The following is a 19,503-nucleotide window of genomic DNA, read 5'->3' as shown; positions in this document are numbered from 1 at the left end:
TATATATATATATATATATATATATATATATATATATATATATAAAATCAGTGACAACGTTTTTGAAAGGAACTTTATTCATCATTAACTATAAAATATTCATCTTACACAAATGAAAAAAAATACATATATTTTGAAATATTTTTTTATTTAATTATTTCATTTTTATTTTATTTTTTTCTGTCTTCAAGGTAATATTTGAGTGGTGGGGCAGTGCCCTAGCGCCCCCTATTGATCAGCCGCCACTGCATATATGGCCGCCCCCTATCAATTCAGGAAACCATGCTTTCTTCTTTTTATATTGCTTAAAAGTATAGTTTCCTCAAATGATTGGGGTGGCTGACTATTAATATATGGTGGACAAGGCCACCATTGGCCACCCCCTGGCTCATCATTGCACCTGATGGTTTCTATCTTGCACCAAAAACATTAAGGTTTACTTGTATTCCCTATTCAATTCCAGTCTAGAAAAACACTCATCTCAAAAACTACAAACATTCACTATTCAACTCCTTCAATGACGGGGGACATCGGTGTACCACTGTTTTAGCCATTGTTTTGGTCTGCTTGAGAGGGTTATATAATTAAAACAAGACCGATAAGCTGTTGATTTAGTGCTTCTATTTCTTATTTTAGGATCTCCTGTCATGTGCCAGAGTAAACTCAAATCCAACATGAAAACAAAGTTTCAATGTATGTTTGAGGGGATCCCTAAAGCAGGAAACCCAACCCTTCTGAATCAGATCTACACAGAGCTCTACATCACAGAGGGAGGGACTGGAGAGGTCAACGATGAACACGAGGTCAGACAGATCGAAGCAGCATTCAGAAAACCACACAGACCAGAAACAGCAATCAGACAAGAAGACATCTTTAACCCCCCACCCGAAAGGCATGAACCAATCAGAACAGTGATGACGCTGGGAGTGGCTGGCATTGGGAAAACAGTCTTAACACGAAAGTTTACTCTGGACTGGGCTGAAGACAAAGCCCACAAGAACATCCATTTCACATTTCTCTTCACTTTCAGAGAGCTGAACTTGGTCAAAGACAAACAGTTCAGCTTGGTGACGCTTGTTCATTACTTCTTCGTTGAAACCAAAGAAGCAGAACTTTGCACGTTTGAAGACTTTCAGGTTTTGTTCATCTTGGATGGTCTGGATGAGTGTCGACTTCCTCTGGACTTCTGTAACACTACGATCCTAACTGACCCTAGAAAGTCCACCTCGGTGGATGTTCTGCTGACGAACCTTATCAGAGGGGACCTGCTTCCCTCTGCTCGCCTCTGGATAACCACACGACCTGCAGCAGCCAATCAGATCCCTCCTGTGTGTGTTTGCATGGTGACAGAAATCAGAGGGTTCACTGACCCACAGAAGGAAGACTACTTTAAAAAAAAGTTCATAGAAGAGAAGCAGGCCAACACAATCATCTCCCACGTGAAACAGTCACAAAGCCTTTGCATCATGTGCCGAATTCCCGTTTTCTGCTGGATCACTGCAACAGTTTTGGGGGATGAGTTCAAATTCAAAGATGAAGAAAGGCTACCAAGTACCTTGACTCAGATGTATACTCACTTCTTGGTGGTTCAAACTAAAATAAAGAAGGTCAAGTATGACAAAGGATCTGAGACAGACCCACTTTGGAGTCCAGTGAACAAGACGATGATCGAGTCTCTGGGGAAACTGGCTTTTGAGCAGCTGCAGAAAGGAAACCTGATCTTCTACGAATCAGACCTGACTGAGTGTGGCTTTGATATCAGAGCAGCCTCGGTGGACTCAGGAGTGTTCACACAGATCTTTAAAGAGGAGAGAGGGCTGTACCAGGACAAGGTGTTCTTCTTTGTCCATCTGAGTGTTCAAGAGTTTTTGGCTGCTCTTTATGTCCATCTGACTTTCATTAACTCCAAAGTCAATTTGCTTGAAGAAGAAACAATTCCCCAGGAAACTGAAATAGGAGAAGATAAAGATACAGAGAAGACATTTTACCAAAGTGCTGTGGACAAGGCTTTAAGGAGTCCAAATGGACACATGGACTTGTTCCTTCGCTTCTTCCTGGGTCTTTCATTGAAAACCAATCAGGAACTCCTTCAAGGTCTTCTGAAACAGACAAGTACCTCACAGACCAATCAGGAAATAGTCCAATACATCAAGGAGAAGTTCAGTGGAGACTTGTCTGCTGACAAAATCATCAATCTGTTCCACTGTCTGAATGAACTGAATGAGTCTTCTTTAGTGGAGGAGATCCAAACAGTCCACAGTTCGGGAAGCCTGACCACAGATCAACTGTCTGCTGCTCAGTGGTCAGCTCTGGTCTTCTTCTTACTGTCATCAAAAAAAGACCTGGACGTGTTTGACCTGAAGAAGTATTTTAATTCCGAGAAGGCTCTTTTGAGATTACGATTAGTTGTTGAGTCATCCAACAAAACTTTGTAAGTACACAGATAGGTGAATTTTGTTACTACAACATAAAATTGCAGCAGGTGAACAAGATAAATTCTAACTACTATTATTTTGCCTCCCCAGATTAAGTGTCTGTAATCTTTCAGAGATAAGCTGTGAAGTCCTGTCCTCAGTTCTCAGTTCCCAGTCTTCTTGTCTGAGAGAGTTGGACCTGAGTAACAATGACCTTCAAGATTCAGGAGTGGAACTTCTGTCTAAAGGACTAAAGGAAAAACATTGTGTCCTGGAAACTCTAGGGTGAGGTGTCAACCAAGTAGTATAGTACTCTCTACAAAGTTTAAACTCTACGAATTTAGCTTTTACTCTTTCACCTTCATGAATCGGCATCATTTTGTTTTCAGTGTTGGCAAATAATGGTTTATCATGTGTTGGTGGTAATTTTCACTTGGTAAGGTCTCCTACTGTAGGGAAAAGTGATTCTGGGCAAGGAACCAGATAAACTGTGATTTAACAACTCTTGCGGTGACTTTGAGGCCAATAGAGACCAAGCCATAACCAAATTGGGGATACCAAGGCCTCACCTTGGAGCCAGGTCAAAAGAAGATTCTTTGGAAAGCGCATGGTGGACCCTGTAGGCCCACTCATGCAAGAGGCTTCATAAGGAACTATTTCATTGTGAAATGAGCATAAGTCCGTAAAGGAGACCTTTGAGGCCTTATCCTTGGTTGCTGATACTGGTTTTAGGAGTGTGGAACATGACTTTACAAATAGATTACAGCCCAGGTTTGTGCAGGAAGTTAAGTATTGTATAGCCTGGTTCACCTTAACCCACAGCATGGGTCCTGGACCGAACCTCTTGACCAGTTTGTGGACTATATTCTACTCTAGAGTCTGATACAGTGAGTGAGGATATGCTTACTTAAAGCTCCCTTTCTTGCTGACCAAAGATGGGAGTTTTTCCAAGTGAACAAGAGGGTGGTCTGCTTTTTGCACTCAGGTGGTAGAAAGGGTCCCGACTATTGTTGGTGCTCAAGCACCTAGTAGTAGTTCAGAGTAGCTAGCCTTTTTGGAGTCTATCGACAAAACATCCATCAGGTGACTTGGTTGTCTTACTGGTGGAGTTCAGCCTGTATAGAATGTATATCAGGTCAAATCTGACCTGGACCAGAGTGGTGTTTTGTTGTTGGACTTTTCTGCTAGTCCTAGTTTGTCCATAACAAACATGATGTTCAAGCATAGGGGTGCCCAAAAGTGAATGCTAGGACATCCAGGGTTGCAGATCAATTGATTTTGTAGTTGATCGTTAGACCTGCCTTGGACATTCTGGTGAATACAGGAGAGAGAAGCTGAGCTGTCTGGTGGTGAGCTGGATCAGGTGGTGAGGGAAAATGCCGAACAAATGCTGTGCAGCCAAACATTTACTGACAACATGTTTGGAGCACCTATACATATATAAGTATAAGTTCTATATGTGTTGTCATCATTGTATGTTTCTATACAATGATGAAATTAGTTATCTGCATTTAACCCATCACACCTGAGATACACCCAGGAGATATACCCAGGTGGGGCAGCGGGTAGTTATGCAAGCACCCAGGGAGCAATTGGGGATTAGAGGTCTTGCTCAGGGACACCATGACATGTGGGCATGGCAGGGAGTCAAATCACGACTTTCTGGTCCCAAGTCGGCTGCCCTGTCGGCTCACAGTTGACACAAACACAGTGAATAGGAAACTCTACACCATCTCAGACCCTACCCACCTGGTAGAGGCCCCAGTCCAGAAGATCTTCAACTCCCATGGTGGTGAGACAGCTGAGGTGAAGACTGTCCTACAGAGTTTGGTTAGCTTGTTGAGACTATGGAAGTAGCTAAGATGTATTGGCAGGCCAAGGAGACTGCAGCTCTGATGGTAGAATAACTCAGGAACATGAGAAGAGTTTAGTGCGCCTATGGAGAAGGATTTTTAGTAATGAGGGGTCACTGTATTAGGTGCTATCAGTGGAGCTGAGGTTGATGAGATAGTCAAACAACTCTGTGGTGACAAAGGTCCAGGAAAGGATGAGATTGGCTTTGAGTTCCTCAAGGCCATGGATGTTGTTGGGCTGTCTTGGCTGGCACACCTGGGAACCATTGCGTGGAGGTGGGTAATATTGCCTTTGGACTGCCAATTTCAGGTGGTAGTTAGTGTTGGGAAAGAAGTTGTGCAGATATGTGCCACTCAGTAACACGACAGTGATGTCCCACAGCTGTTCAGCTTGCTGTCTGACGTAGGACTGGATCAACGCCTGACAGTCAAAGTTTATTTGTATAGCACATTTACAATGTCAGCTGACCAAAGTACTTCACAATAATTACAACATCATAGATACATCATAAAAGAAAGAAAATTGAAAGAAAGGTAGAGGCTTTGCTTGCTGGACTTAAACGAGGTGGAATGCATCCAGTCAGGGTGTGTTACACCGTGTTATGGTTTGGATTTGAATTGTACATGTTCAGGTCAAAGCAGAGCACCAAAAACGGGGTTTCAGCCCTTTACTAAGAGCTGTTCAGTCTCACAACTATCGTGAGAGTTTGGTTCACTTTTCCAGTAAGTAAGTGAGACCTACTTTTTAAACAGCAACAAACAACCCAAACCCCAGTGCATACTAAATAGACTAAAAGAGTGGGGGAAAATACTGTGGAAATGGGAACTGTCACAGAGGTTGGCAGATCAAACAAAAATAATAAAGAATGCATAACGGTCCTGTAAACTATTTTAAGCCAAAAAAGGGCAAAAGTAAAAGTCTGTTTTGTGTGTCTGCAGCCTGTCAGGGTGTCTGATCACCAAGGGAGGCTGTGCTTCTCTAGTGTCAGCTTTGAGATCCAACCCCACTCCTCTAAAAGAGCTGGACCTGAGCTACAATCACCCAGGAGAGGAAGGAATGATGACTCTGTCTGCGCCAGATGAACCCTGGAAACCGTACTCACTCAGGTATTGGGGATGCGCAATATTGGATTTTTGGCCGATATCCGATACATTATATACTTCCCTTTGTCAGAACATAGTCCTCTTATTTAGGTTTATTTGCTACAAAAATTGTGTAACAGCTATAAGAACTGGTGACATATAGTCAGTAACAGTCATATGATATGCATATCACTTTAACTTATATTAAATGAAAAGTGTTAAATGTTATTTATTAGCATTAGTCACCTGCGATGCTGTCTCACTTGTGGAGGCTTGTTCCAGGTTCCTATAGCTGCAGTGTGGGATCCTCTGCACTCCTGTGCATGAAGGACAACCTTTTATAAGTTCAAAGTTTTTGTCTATCCATTGTGCCGTAAGACTAATCATGCTAACGGGGCTAACACGACGTCCAAATGTCTGTGGTAAAACTCACCCAAGTGCTATCGGCTGTTAGCTTCTCAATGACGTCGGGAATGACAGCTTGTAACTCGAGTAAAGCTACTTCGGAAAAATATCTCAGACTGGGGGTGATGTAGTAACGTAGTCCAAAAATCTTCGGAATCCGACATCCTCACCAATAAAACAAAAAAACCTTCCACACCGCCGACATTTTAACTTCTTCCTTTCCGCCGTGAGATCACGTAGGCACGTGTGACGTCGTCACGTTGTGCTGGCGCTGCTGGCATCCTTGTCACTGGGTTGTCATACAAAAACAGCGTCTTTTATATCGGTGAGTTATTTTGATGGAATATATTAACTTTAACTCTAATATCGGCCATTGCCGATAATATCGTGCATCCCTATCAGGTATATAACCGCTCACAATACTTCATAGAGGAGAGAAAGTTGTTTCCCCAAAATGTGAAGAGGTCTGAATACTTTCTGAACAATCTACAATAAATTCAGAGAACAACAAATGGTATATCACCGTCATGTCTTTATTGGGCCCTATGTCGAAAAAACTACTTACATTTCCTGATATGTATATATATTCTTACCTTGATTTGCTGGAAGAGACTCATAGTCTGACCCCTTCCTCCTTTCAGGGTGGAGCCTGCCGGAGCCCAGTGGTTGACTCCAGGTCTGAAGAAGTGTAAGTGCTTTTCATTTGGTTCATGACAACAAAGCAGCAACATTTGTATCACGTATCGTGTTTGTTCCCTCCGTCAGATTCCTGCCGGCTCACAATCGACACAAACACAGTGAATAGGAAACTCCAACTGTCTGACAACAACAGGAAGGTAATGTGTGTGGAGGAGGATCAATTGTATCCAGATCATCCAGACAGATTCGACTTCTGGCCTGAGGTGATGTGTAAAGAAAGTCTGCCCGATCGCTGTTTCTGGGAGGTTCAGTGGAAAGGGAAGGTGGAGATATCGGTGACTTACAAAGACGTCCGACGTAAAGGCAACAGCAACGACTGCGAGTTTGGGTTTAACGACATCTCCTGGAGTCTGAGCTGTTCTGATGAAGGCCGCTACTCTGTCTGCCACAACAACAAACGAGAATTCATCTCCTCCTCCTCCTCTTCTTCCGCTTCTTGCCACCGACTGGGCGTGTATGTGGACTGTCCTTCTGGCACTCTGTCCTTCTACAGAACCTCCTCTGCAACGCCGATCCACCTCCACACCTTGACGACCAATTTTACTGAACCTCTTTACCCTGGATTTGGATTCTGGCCGGGTTCTTCCGTCACTCTGTGCTGAGTCTCTTCCCGTCTGATGCACATACCAAATGTTGCCTCAGCGGTTGTGATTGAAACGAGAGCTATCGCCATCGTTGACGCGATAAACCAGCTGAGCAGAAGATCAGCTGGAAACACAAGGTCGAGCATTTAATTCAAGAGACAGAGATTCCTTTGAAGAAACTACAAAGTCTTCATCAAAACCAAACCCTTTTCATTTCCGTTATTTTAAACAAAAATCCTGCTTTGAAGATTAAAGGTGTCTTGATATGATTTATATAATTCAGTCATTGTTTATTTTAACTAGACAAATTACATTTCTTGCGAAAATGCAGTACGAATGCTTATTGCTGAAAAACAGCTGAAATTAGCTAAAAACATGCTGAAATGCAGCTGAAATGGAAGAGCAAGCTTAAGTTAGTAGAAGAAAGCAGAAAAACATATTTGCTGAATTTGGTTTAAATAAGCAGAAATGAGCGCAAACATTAGGAAATAACGGGAAAAAAGCTGAAATTAGCAAAAAATATCTGAAAAGTAGCTGAAAAGGCAGAAGCAAGCTTCAACCACTAGAAGAAAGTGGAAAAAGCTGAAATGAGCCAAAAAGAAGTGGAATTAGCTGAAAAAGCTAAAATTAGCATAAAAACAGCTAAATATTAGCGGAAATTGCAGAAAAAACTGAAAATACCAGAAAAAAGCTGAAGGCATAAAGAAGTTAATTAGGCTGTAAGGAGCATAAACTACCACAAAATACTTGAATTTATCTGAAAACAGCTGAAAGTAGCTAAAATGCTAAGAAAAACAAAAGCTAGCTGTAAAGGTCGAACAAGCTTAAATTAGCAGGCGAAATCAAAAAGAACACTTGTTTGCCCAATTAGACCGACAGAAGCAGAAATGAGCACAAAAAGGTGGAAATTATCTGAAAAAAGCTGAAATTAGCAAAAATAAAAAAAAACAGCTGAAAGGTTCCTAAAAAGCAGAAAGAAGCTTAAATTAGCAGAAGGGGTGAGAGCACATTTTTGCTGAATTAGGCTGAATTTTTTTTTTAATTGGTGCAAAAAATGTGGAGTTCTCTGAAAAAGCTAAAATTAGCATAAAAAAAAAACAGTTAAATAGAAGCTGAAATAGCAGAAAAAGACAACTTGTAGAAATAAGCTAAAAAGAGCATAACAAGTCAAAATTAGCAGAACGAAGCTGAAAGGAGCGCAAAACTGCTGATACAAAAAGCAGCTGAAATTAGCTGAAAGTAGCTGAAAAGTTTAAATTTGATAAGGAAGCTGAAATAAGCTGAAGCAGAATAAAATGTGAAAGGAGCTGTAGAAGGTAAACGGCTAAAGATTTGAAGGAAACGCTATTGTTGCACTTAAAAAGTCCAAATATACCGTATTTACACAGCTAATATATAACCGTTATAACTAAGTCACAGAGTCTTTATATAATATAAATATATATATATTTTTTTATTCACACATTTCAACTAAAATACTGTAACGACCATGACTTAAGCAGCGAGATTGTCCACAATAATGACATATCAAATATCGGAAGTACATCCTAAGCTCGGCCTGGATGTCTCCAGAAACTCGCTTTTTTTTTTTTTTTAATCATCGTTCAGTTTCTGTTTCGTCGTTAACCGTTTCAGTGCACGATCAAAGTTGAACGAATTATGAAACATCTGTAAGAACGGCTTTACAGACGTTTGGGTTAATCATGCTAACGGGGCTAACACTTGACGTCCAGGTGGTAAAACTCACCCAAGTGCTATCGGCTGTTAGCTTCTCAGTGACGTCACAAATGACGGCTTGTAACTCGAGTAAGGCTACGTCAGAAAACTATCTCCGACTGGCGACGATGCAGCGAGGCTCAACGTACTCCATAAATCTTCGGAATCCAACATCCTCACCAATGAGAAAAAAAAAACTTCCACACCGCCGACATTTTGACTTCTCCCTCTCCACCGTGATCGGATCAGGTAGGCGCACGCGACGTCATCGCGTTGTGCTGGAGCTGCAGGCGTCCTCGTCACTGTTGTCATACAAGAACGGCATCGTTTATATCGGTGAGTTATTTTGACGGAATGCCCGATATTGAACTTTAACGCTAATATCGTGCATCCGTACAATTAGTCAAAATTATCTATTTAAGGAAGCCTGCAGATTGCGTTGAATCTTCTCTAAGTTGTACTGGTAATCCCCTGATCAAACGCACTGGTGACTGTGGAAAAGAAACATATTAGCAGGAAGAAATCTCCAGCAGAACCAGGCTCAGGATGGGCAGCCATCTGCCTCGGTCGGCTAGAGTTAGAGAGGACAGGAAGGAGGCGGACAAATATGGAGTTGTTCAGGTGGAGTTTCTATGGGTAGAAAGACAAAGAGTAAAAATTATAAAAACAGTTACAAACACAAACATGATCAGTAAAGCAAGTAAAGACAGCAGCAGAGTGAGAAATGTGGTCAGTTTGTCCTCCAGCAGTTGAACTAAGGGACAGCTCAGGAAACCCAAGCCAACCCTAACTATAGGATTTATCAAAAAAGAAAGTCTTAAAACTGGACAATGTGTCAGCCTCATGGACAGAAACTGGAAGTTGGTTCCACAAGAGAGGAGCCTGAGAACTGAAAGATCTGCCTCCCATTCTGCTTTTGTAAACTCTAGGAACCACAAGTAAACCTGCAGTCTGAGAGCGAAGTGCTCTGTTGGGAAAATATGGAACAATAAGATCTGTAATATAAGATGGAGCTAGGTTGTTGAGAGCTTTGTAGGTTAGAAGTAAGATTTTGAATTCTATTCTGGATTTGACAGGGAGCCAATGGAGAGAAGCTAAAACTGGAGAGAGATGATCTCTCCCAGTAACTCCAGTTAAGACTCTGGCAGCAGCATTTTGGATCAACTGAAGACTTTTCAGAGTTTTTTTTTTTTTTTTTGGCACTCCGATAAACCACTGCAATCATCCTGCCTAGACGTGACAAATGCACAAACCAGTTTTTCTGCATCATTTTTGGACACGTTTCTAACTTTAGTGATATTACGCAGGTGGAGGAAAGTGGTAACTTTTTTTAAAATGTGGGGGTTAAAAGACTGATTAAAAATAACACCAAGATTTTTAACGTTAGAGCTGGAGGCCAGATTAATGCCAACCAGAGGAAGTGAAAGGCTGCCAAGTTTATTCCTAAGACGCTCAGGTCCAAAAACCACAACCTCTGTCTTGTCTGAGTTTAAAAAGTAGAAAATTAAGGGTCATCCAGGTTTTTATGTCTTTAAGACATGCTTTTAGTCTAAGTAGCTGATTGGATTTATTTGGTTTAATGGACAAATATAACTGAGTATCATCAGCATAACAATAAAAATTTATCCCATGCTGTTTAATAACTTTACCTAAAGAAAACATATAAATGAAAGAGTATTGGTCCAAACACTGAACCCTGAGGAACTCCATAACTAACAAACTGAAATATGTCAAAAAAGTATGATTTAAACCACTTTAGAGCCGTTACTGTACAAATACCACATTAAAGCCCTAATAATGTGATGAATTGTGCCCTGTGGCACACCACCACTCATCAACAACAGATTGAGTAGATCCAAAATGGGGATAATACGGGAAATACCTCTTTAAACAGTCTAGTTGAGATGCGCTCTAGCAGACATGCTGATGGTTTGATGCAGCTTTTATTTTTGACAATTCAGACTTGGACAAAAACAGTCCAAACACAAGTCAGGTTCTAGTGACACTTCCAAAGCCGTTTCGTTTGATAAAACGTCAGAGGCAAAAATATGGTGTGACTTTTAATTTTATTGATCAAAAATCTAATGAAGTCATCACTGCTAGTTATAGGTATGCATCGCTCGACAGAAGACATTTCATGAGTCTAAACAAAAACCCGGGGTTTTAATTGTGGGCACGTTTGAAATAGGCTGCTACGTTGTCGTTTCTAAAAAGATTTCTGTCCACACAGAGACATTAACATGAAGGTTTTTTTTTAAGCTTCCTCTGCAAAATGTAAAACAATATCTCTTAATGGATAATTCCTACTCTGGTTAATTTTAATAGGATGTGAGACATGCTAACAAGTGGGAAACCCAAACTAATCTAGCACAGCCTAGCTTGTTTGCTAGCTTGTCTACATATGAATGTAAACTTTTCAGCGAGGTTGTTTTGCAGCAAGATAAACTACAAATATACCTGTTGAAGTTATTTTTCCATCTTTGTATCAAATGTAGTCACTTTGAAGTGAAAATAAAACATTTTTAAAAATACGCTGCTTTGGGGATTTTCTTCAGGCGTTCGTGTTGGCCGACTAAAACCTCGTGGTTATTACAACCAATTCATCTCAGCTGGGTTTTTAAAAGAACTGTTTATCTGTGAATACTGTCACAGTAAAAACAGTATTTCATATTTTTATTTATTCCAGCAGTTATCCTGTGGGGAGTCGGGGTTAGGCGCTCTGCTAGCCGAAATTTCGTGTATGTGCACAAGTCAACCATGTCTGTACGCGAATGCTGACGAATTTAAACTAGAGCGATTCCTGCGAAAATGCAGTAAATGGACTGTACTTATAGAGCGCCTTTCTATCTTACAGAGATACTCTAAGGTCTTCACACTACAACCTCATTTACCCATTCATACAGCTCTATACTAGATCTCTACAAAGCTAATTGAACAAATCACTCTAAAGAGACTAATCAGAGCTTTATCTCATTCATACACTGATGGGACACACATCAGAGGCTGAGTTCAGTGTCTTGCCCATGGACACTTCGGCATGTGACTGCTGATGGATTCGAACCCCCAACTCTTGCATTGGAGGACGACTGCTCTAACCACTCAGCCACAGCTGCCCAGTGTGAATGCTTATTGCAGAAGAACTTGCTGAAAAACAGCTGAAACTAGCTAAAAACATGCTGAATTGTAGCTGAAATCGAAGAACAAGCCTTAAGTTAGCACAAGCAGAAAGAACATCTGAATTTGGTTTAAAATGTCAGAAATGAGCACAAAAATTAGTAAATTAGCTGAAAAAGCTTAGATTATCAAAAGAAATAGCTGAAAAGTAGCTAAAAAGTCAAAGAAGCTTAAATAACCAGGAGTTGGAGAGCACAATTGTGCCCAATTAGGCTGAAAGAAGCAGAAATGAGCCGAAAAGGTGGAATATATCTGAAAACAAAAAACATAAATTTACAAAAAAGAAAACATGAATAGTAGCTAAAAGATTAAAAAAAAGGTAGAAAGGACTAAATTACCAGAAGGAAGTGGAAAGAACACAAATAAAGAAGCAAAAATTACAACAAAAAAGTGGAAACAAAAAACTCAAATGTGAAAAAACAAACAGCTGAATAGTAGCTAAAAGAAAAAGCAGAAAGCTTAAATTACAAGAAGTGGAGAGAGCACGTTTGCTTAATGAGGCTGAAAAAAGATTAAATGAGTGCAACAAAAAATGTGGCATCAAAGTAGCCGAAATAGCAGAAACTTGCAGAAATAAGCCGAAAGGAGCATAACAAGCTATTAGCAGAAAGAAGTTGGAAGAAGAAAAAAAAATGTAGTTAACAGAAAGAATCTGAAAAGAGCACAAAACAGCTAAAAAATAAACCAAACAGCTGAAAGTAGCTGTTTTTTTAAGTGCACAAGAAGCTGAAGCAGAACAAAATGTGAAAGGAGCAGTAAAAGGTTGTAAACAGATGTAAAGATGTAAAATGAGCTCAATTCATTTCCTGTGCGAAAAAAAATGGCAGAGAAGGCTAAATATTAAAAAAAAAAAAAAAAAGCTAAAGTTGCACCAATACCAAAAGGCATAGCACCCTTCGCCTGAAAGAGCTGAACATCTTGATTTATTTGTTGAAATAGCACAAAAATTGCGGAACAAAATAAGATGCTGAAAAACTTGCGGAATAGATAAAGTAGTTAGAAGAATAATAAATAAAAACAGGATCACAATGAAAAATCTCTTGTGTTGGAGCTCAGTGCAGATTTGCCACAGTGGGGCTCCCTCTGGTGGTCAAAAGATACATGGCATTATGATATATTACATTTATATATTTACATTTTGAAACTACACTCACAGCTTGACGTCTTCATTTTTCCAATTTATTTCATCACCATTAAAAAAACAAAAAACAAAAAAAAAAACTCTTGGTTGGGCGTACCGGGGGAAAAAAGTACAAACACGAGTAATGTTTAACATAATTTATATTTATTTTCTTTTGAACAAAATGTTAATAAATGTATTTGTTTCACGTCCAAAAAAGATCATGACTCGTGGGACGCTTTTTATAAATAATTTCATCCAAGTCTTTTGTAGAAAAAAAGAAAGGAAATTAGCAAACTAAAGCATCTCTAGTATGACAATATGACAACTTTATCGTATTTTTTCTCTATATTTGAACCTTTCCCCTCATTTCAAGCTTGTCTTTTATATATTTACGGATATATTTTAAAGACCTCTTTATGTCATCCCCTTTAACATCCAACTTAGTCCTACTCTTCAACTCACAACACTGCTTTAGACAACGAAAATGTGGCAAAAACCTCAAGAAACGGACAAAAACAAAAGAGGCAAACAGAAAACACAATGAGATTCCAAAGGGCGGGTGGACTGGAGGTACAGGTTGATTGGGAAAGTCAGGAAGGGGTCATGGTGGGCCTCTCACATCCTCAGGACATATTTACAACAGAAATGACAAGGGGTGACAAGGGTGGCGGCAAAGGTGGCTGAGGAAAAGTGAGAGTTTGAGGCGGGGTTCATCTGCATAGATCCACAGGACGCAATCGGTTAAAAAAAAGAAAAATAACTAAATCGTAGGGACTTCGCAAGAAGTGTGGGCCTAACGTTTGCTGCGTTCTATGGGGGGGAACATAGTCGTCACTGTAATTGGGGAAAAAAATGGAAAACAAGAACGGGGATAAATTACGGACTGCGAGGCAAACTGCGGACTCGACTTTCATGCGACTTCCCACTTTGATGTGTAAATGTGGCGCAAATTAAAAACCGGGATTCAAGGCAAGGTAAGGTCAAGATACTAACGGGAGTACAGGGTGCCGATATGCTCCGAAAACACAGCGCTTCCAACTGTCTTTAGCTCGTCGTTAAGAGATTGAACGTAGAACTAACCCGCAGCCTCATTAGGAAGGGTTTGCACGCTACGACTTTTGGAAACTCGTTACCTCGTTTTGAGGCGAAAATCGTGTTAGAAAAACGGGGAGTGGCACTGAAGCAGAAATGACCTAACGGGACCTGTGAAAGAAAATCAAAAAGAAGTGGGGGAAATACAAATCCAATGAATAAGCCCTTAAAAACTCCTCAACCTCCTCGCATACCGACCGACTCTTCGCTGGTCCGTGAAAGATAGTAACTGATCAGCTTGTTGGTGACTGAAGTGTCAGTGGTTTGATTGATTGTTTGATTGGCTGGTCACTTGCACCAACTCAGTGATACACAAAGCCATCGTAGTGACTAACCCAGGACTCTTTTCTGTCCCATATTGCTATATTGCCAGTATCTGCCTCACCTGAAAGGTACTCGAGTATCCAGGAGCCTCATTCATCAAGACTTTTCTCCAGAGACCAGAAAGATTTTACGTTACTGCACTCGACGAGCGGAAATGGGTTTGGACTTCACCTTGCCATGGGAAGTTTCACAAACTTTCTTAAAGGGATCTCTGACTTCTTGCACATATTGGCTGTATGTCTTGTTTCTATTTTACTCTATTCTAGTAAAAGTTCATCGAGAAGAGCCAGTTCAGGGGATTCGGACATCTGGTGAGGATGCTCCCTAGGCGCCTCCCTAGGGAGGTGCTTCTGGCATGTCTGACTGGGAGGAGACCCCGGGGAAGACCCAGGACACGCTTGAGAGACTACGTCTCTCGGTTGGCCTGGGAACACCTTGGGAGTCCTCCCACAAGAGCTGGAAGAGGTGGCTGTGGAAAGAGAGGTCTGGACCTCCCTGATCAAGATGCTGCCCCCGTGACCCGACTCCGGAACAAGCAGAAGATAATGGACGGATAGTAAAAGTTGTTTGTGGCACGTGCAATCTCCTAATTACTTAAAAAATATACGTATATTACATTTTTCACCTAAGTACGTTGTCATCATTTTACCATACTCTACAGTATTTTTACAGTCTTGTTTTTATAGCTGAAGTAATTGATTAACAAACGTGGTTTATTGTTCCAGCTAGTCGGAGATCCTTTTAAGAAAGCTTCTACTCAAGAATGCAAATTGGTCACATGTGCTTCAAGTTTTAGTAGTTTACTTTTGTTTCGGTATTTTGTCAGATCCCGACTAACCTCACTACAAATCGTAAGACAAACGTAGTTGTCACTACCCGATCTGTACTGTCAGCTCATTTGCACATGCGCTAAAAAGAATGCTTCGGGGTCGCACGGATCGCTGTCGTTTATGAATAAGAACCGTCTTAATTTACTTAGAAAAGTACGTGCTCCATCTCCGCCGATATTCATGTTGCTAATTTACGCCGCTCGTATTTCCGTAAAAATCACTGACGTATTTACGTCATTGGTTAAGATATGTGACGCATTAGACCCGACCCCCTTTGGGCTGAACGAAAAAAACCCTGCAAGATACAGAATGAATTATTTCCATGGTGAAACAGCGCCGCTCAGTGGTGAAGCCGCGCTACATCACTTTAAGCAATGACATAAATGCGTAGATGATTTTAACCGATTTACGAGCGTCGTAAATTAGCAACACGAAGATCGGCGGAGATGGAGCACGTACCTTTCTAAGTAAATTAATACATTTCTTATACATAAATGGAATTTATAACATTGTCTAGGAAAATTAATCAATTTATAGAAAGAGATATTTTAATTAATATTAATAAATACGGTAATATCAAGTAATTATTTCTAGTGCATTTTCCTTAATCCAGCATATTCATCGGCGATCCGTGCGACCCGGGAGTTTTCCTTTTGGCGCATGTGCAAATGGAACTACACTACGGATAGTGCTTCCTTAGAAATATTCATTAACCCTTCTGCTGCCCTGGGGTCATAATGTCCCATGAGGCCTCAGTTATAAAACTGTGGCCTTGTGGGTCATTTTGACCCCAGGGCAGCAGGGGGCTAAGCCACTGCTTCTCAAAATGTCTGGAATGAACTTTGGGGGATGCTGCAGGGTCATAACAGGGGTTAATCCGGAGGGTTACAGCATTCCTATATTTTACTCTATTTTAATTTTCTGGTCTAAAAATTGCAAGTGGGGCCTAAAACTTTTCTTTCTCCAAAGGGTGTGGGAGAGGTTGAGAATTACTGCTACTGTTTTAATAAATCAAGAGTGCAAGTGAAGAGCAGTAGCACTAAAACACACCAGTGGTCGACAGATTACTCACAATTTTAAAATATTAACATTTCTCCCATTAAAAAAGAAACAAAGGCTAAATGTTTTACAATCTGTCCTTTTCCCTGAGTTTTGTTTTGATCTTAAAAACCTGCTACCCAACGTTTGTGTTAACCGGCACAGTTACATTAAAGTTAGGTCTTTTGGACCAATTACCGTACAGCGACGCTAAAGACGCATTTTCTAGTTCTTACGAACTACATACAGTCAAGAAGACTCTTCTTTGCCTCATTCGTTCATGGCCTAAACCAATAAACATAAGATTTAAGATCATCTAACTTTACTTTCTTCAATACCATTAATTCACACCAGGGAAATTAGATTAGGTCAGCCTGATGAACTTGATGTAGTCTAGACGTAGGGGTGTCAAACTCGGTTATCAAAAGGAGCCAAAATGTAAAAACTTTGTCCAAGCCACGGGCCACTTTCAGCTGATACATTAACTCGAGTCAGATACCAGATCTTTTCTTGGTTGCAGGTTCATCAACAAGTTTGATCTGTCTCACTTGACGTTCTGTTGCTCTTTCCACATCAGAATCAATAATGATACAATGATCCAGCGGTTTTTCTGACTTCGAAGTTAGCCAGCTGGCAAGAGAAGAATATCGTAAATTATGTATTTATCAGGCAATTTTGAAGACAATATTTAACGAGATACAATATTTTACATTTAAATTATCATCTTGGGGGGCCAGCTTTGTCCCGCGGCTCTTGAGTTTGACATACGTGTGTATCTGCAGTTACATGTACCCGAATTTTGATCTTAAAAAACGCAAATAAATTCAATACACAGATTTATTTATTTTTTTACGGTTGATGAATGAGGTCCCTGGTGTTGTGGCTTTTTGAAACCCCTGCATCCCTGGGTTGTCCCTTGAGTCCCACGCGCGATAAACCCCTACCAATGCTCGCAGCGCCATTTGGGACGAGCCACAGAGCCGTCCGGCTGCAAGACCTTCGTATGAGGTAAACTGAACATTTTAGAAACACCAGAACTTGCCACTTTCCATCGAAGAGCGCTGCACCGTGACCAAGCTTGGTATCAACTCTTGCAACACCGCAAACTCGTCGACAGCTGAACCGTTGCAGCCTTTTTCTTTCCTTTTTTAAAATCGCTTCCAACCTGCTCAGAGGACGAACAAGGTAGAGAAAGTGAGCCAGTCTCAGAGCACTTAAGGTCCTAAAATGCTTAGGCATGTAAAGAAAAGGTCCAGTAAGAAACACAAAAACACGGAAAACACAAGCTGAACATCAGGATACAGAAAAAACACATACATTTCGTTTTCAGAAAAGCAAGACCCACAACCAAGTGATGGATGAGCTGATACTGTCAGGCCCTCGAGCAACATCACATACAACGTACTAAAGACGACGCCTCTAGGACGGTGAAGAGTAAGAAGTGGAACACAGTCGATATGTCAAAACATTCTGGCACCTGGAACAAAAAAAGTGCAGCAAAAATCTAAAGGTAATGAAAAGCTGGCGTGCACAAATCATCAGTGTTCGCTCTCTATCCGACATGCCACCAATCCAGGCTCTAAAAATGAAGAAAAGGGTAGAGGAAGGAAAGGTAGGAAGGATAGAAGGGAGAGAAGGGACATATCCTAGAAAACATTTGGATGGGATAGAAACAATGAGCAGGTTTCAAGTGGCAAGAAGTCAATTCTTTTAGGGGAGGGTCCGAAAACATCTTGGCTGGGCCGATGTTTAGTCCCAGCACCCTTAGCTCCAGTTCAAAACCCTCCCACTTTCTGTGACGGATGGTTCGTTGGCAGCAGATTGCAGTGACATCTCCAGCACGTCTCGCCAGATGTGTCCCAGCCAGGCTGAATCCTGCTCTGGTGACGCCATTTCTTATAAGCTCCGGTCTCGATTCCAAAAGCCGCGGTTCACTCCTCGGTCGACGCACCCTCCTCTGGCGAGAAAATGGCAGCCACGTCCAACAACGTAGAATTATGGGAGGCTGAAATGATGATGACAGTGTGTAGGAGAACAAGGGCCAGCAGGCAGATCTTCAGTCGCCCGCTGCACAGTCTCGTGGTGGCGGCTGAAGTGACCGATGCCCCCTCGGGTTGGCAGGAAGAAGGAGTCCTTTTAAGTGTGCCGCCTGAAGGGCTGTCCATTTTGGAGTCCCATCGGACGTCGCAGCACTCCGCCTCATTGTCTGATGTGTGATCTCCCAAGAGCCCTGAGAAAAAGATCACACTACATGAAAATGTTGACTTTTTCAGCTGCGAGTTCCTACAGAGTCCATGCAGCTCACACAAAAGACTCATGGGATTTACTATATGTATGTCTGTCATATGTACTGCATACTTTCTGATAGCACAATGTGAAGTCATGTGACATGTAACTATATAGAACGAAGGTCCAAATGAATATCCACAGTTAGAAGAGACGTCATACTATCAACTGAATGCTTTAGTAAGGACTTCAGTTTGGAGTCAATAAAACATGACTACCTTACGGACTTGGCAACAAAGTTCCTACCGTGGTCTCAAGTTCCTTGTCGCCTGGTTTAAGACCCTATTTCAGGGTTCCCAACATTTCATAGAAACTAAATTCCCGAGTTAGTCCTGAACTTCCAAGAGATATTTCAGTCCAACGTCATCCAACGTCTCCAAACCTATGGTTCTCAGTGTGATTGAGATTTGTCCCAAATCTGGCTATCTGTTTGAGGGTCCCCAAACTTTACAGGTGGTTCAGTGACCTCAGAGCTAATGAGGACGTGAAGGGTCAAACTCGATGACACTCTGCAGGATTGTAAAGATGGCGATGCATTGCTGGAAGTGTTGGTGACTCTTCAAGTCCTAAAGTGCATAAAACATGTCTAGGAAAGCTCGAATCTACTATACCATGATAACATAGCTATACGTATAGCTATGCCATAGCTATACGTATAGCTATACCATAGCTATACGTATAGCTATGGTATCATGGTATAGCTATGCCATAGCTATACGTATAGCTATGCCATAGCTATACGTATAGCTACGGTATTATAGTATAGCTATATTATAATACCATAGCTATACATATAGCTATGTTATCATGGTATAGCTATGGTATTATAGTATAACTATACTATACTATAATGCCATAGCTATGTATAATACCATAGCTATA

The 19,503-nt window shown here is 41.0% G+C and overlaps 2 protein-coding genes across 2 annotated transcripts in view; one reads left to right on the top strand and one right to left on the bottom strand.

Annotated features, from left to right (window-relative positions):
- The window catches only part of LOC119429012 (protein NLRC3-like), an 18,115-nt gene extending 10,927 nt beyond the window's left edge, over positions 1–7,188 (top strand). Inside the window, 5 exon segments of the mRNA XM_037696731.1 lie at positions 637–2,431; positions 2,526–2,699; positions 5,207–5,374; positions 6,397–6,443; positions 6,521–7,188. Of these exon segments, the coding sequence (XP_037552659.1) occupies positions 637–2,431; positions 2,526–2,699; positions 5,207–5,374; positions 6,397–6,443; positions 6,521–7,188 (2,852 nt within the window).
- Positions 7,189–18,020: 10,832 nt separating this feature from the next.
- The window catches only part of LOC119428631 (transmembrane protein FAM155A), a 46,747-nt gene continuing 45,264 nt past the window's right edge, over positions 18,021–19,503 (bottom strand). Inside the window, exon 3 of the mRNA XM_037696298.1 lies at positions 18,021–18,565. Within this exon, the coding sequence (XP_037552226.1) occupies positions 18,267–18,565 (299 nt within the window). The 3' untranslated portion in view covers positions 18,021–18,266. The remainder of the gene's footprint in view (positions 18,566–19,503) is intronic.

This window comes from Nematolebias whitei, chromosome 23 (assembly GCF_014905685.2).
Source record: "Nematolebias whitei isolate Nwh7 chromosome 23, NemWhi1, whole genome shotgun sequence".
Lineage (NCBI taxonomy): Eukaryota > Metazoa > Chordata > Actinopteri > Cyprinodontiformes > Rivulidae > Nematolebias > Nematolebias whitei.
Note: the sequence above shows the minus strand (reverse complement) of the source record. Positions and strands in the feature narration are given on the sequence as shown.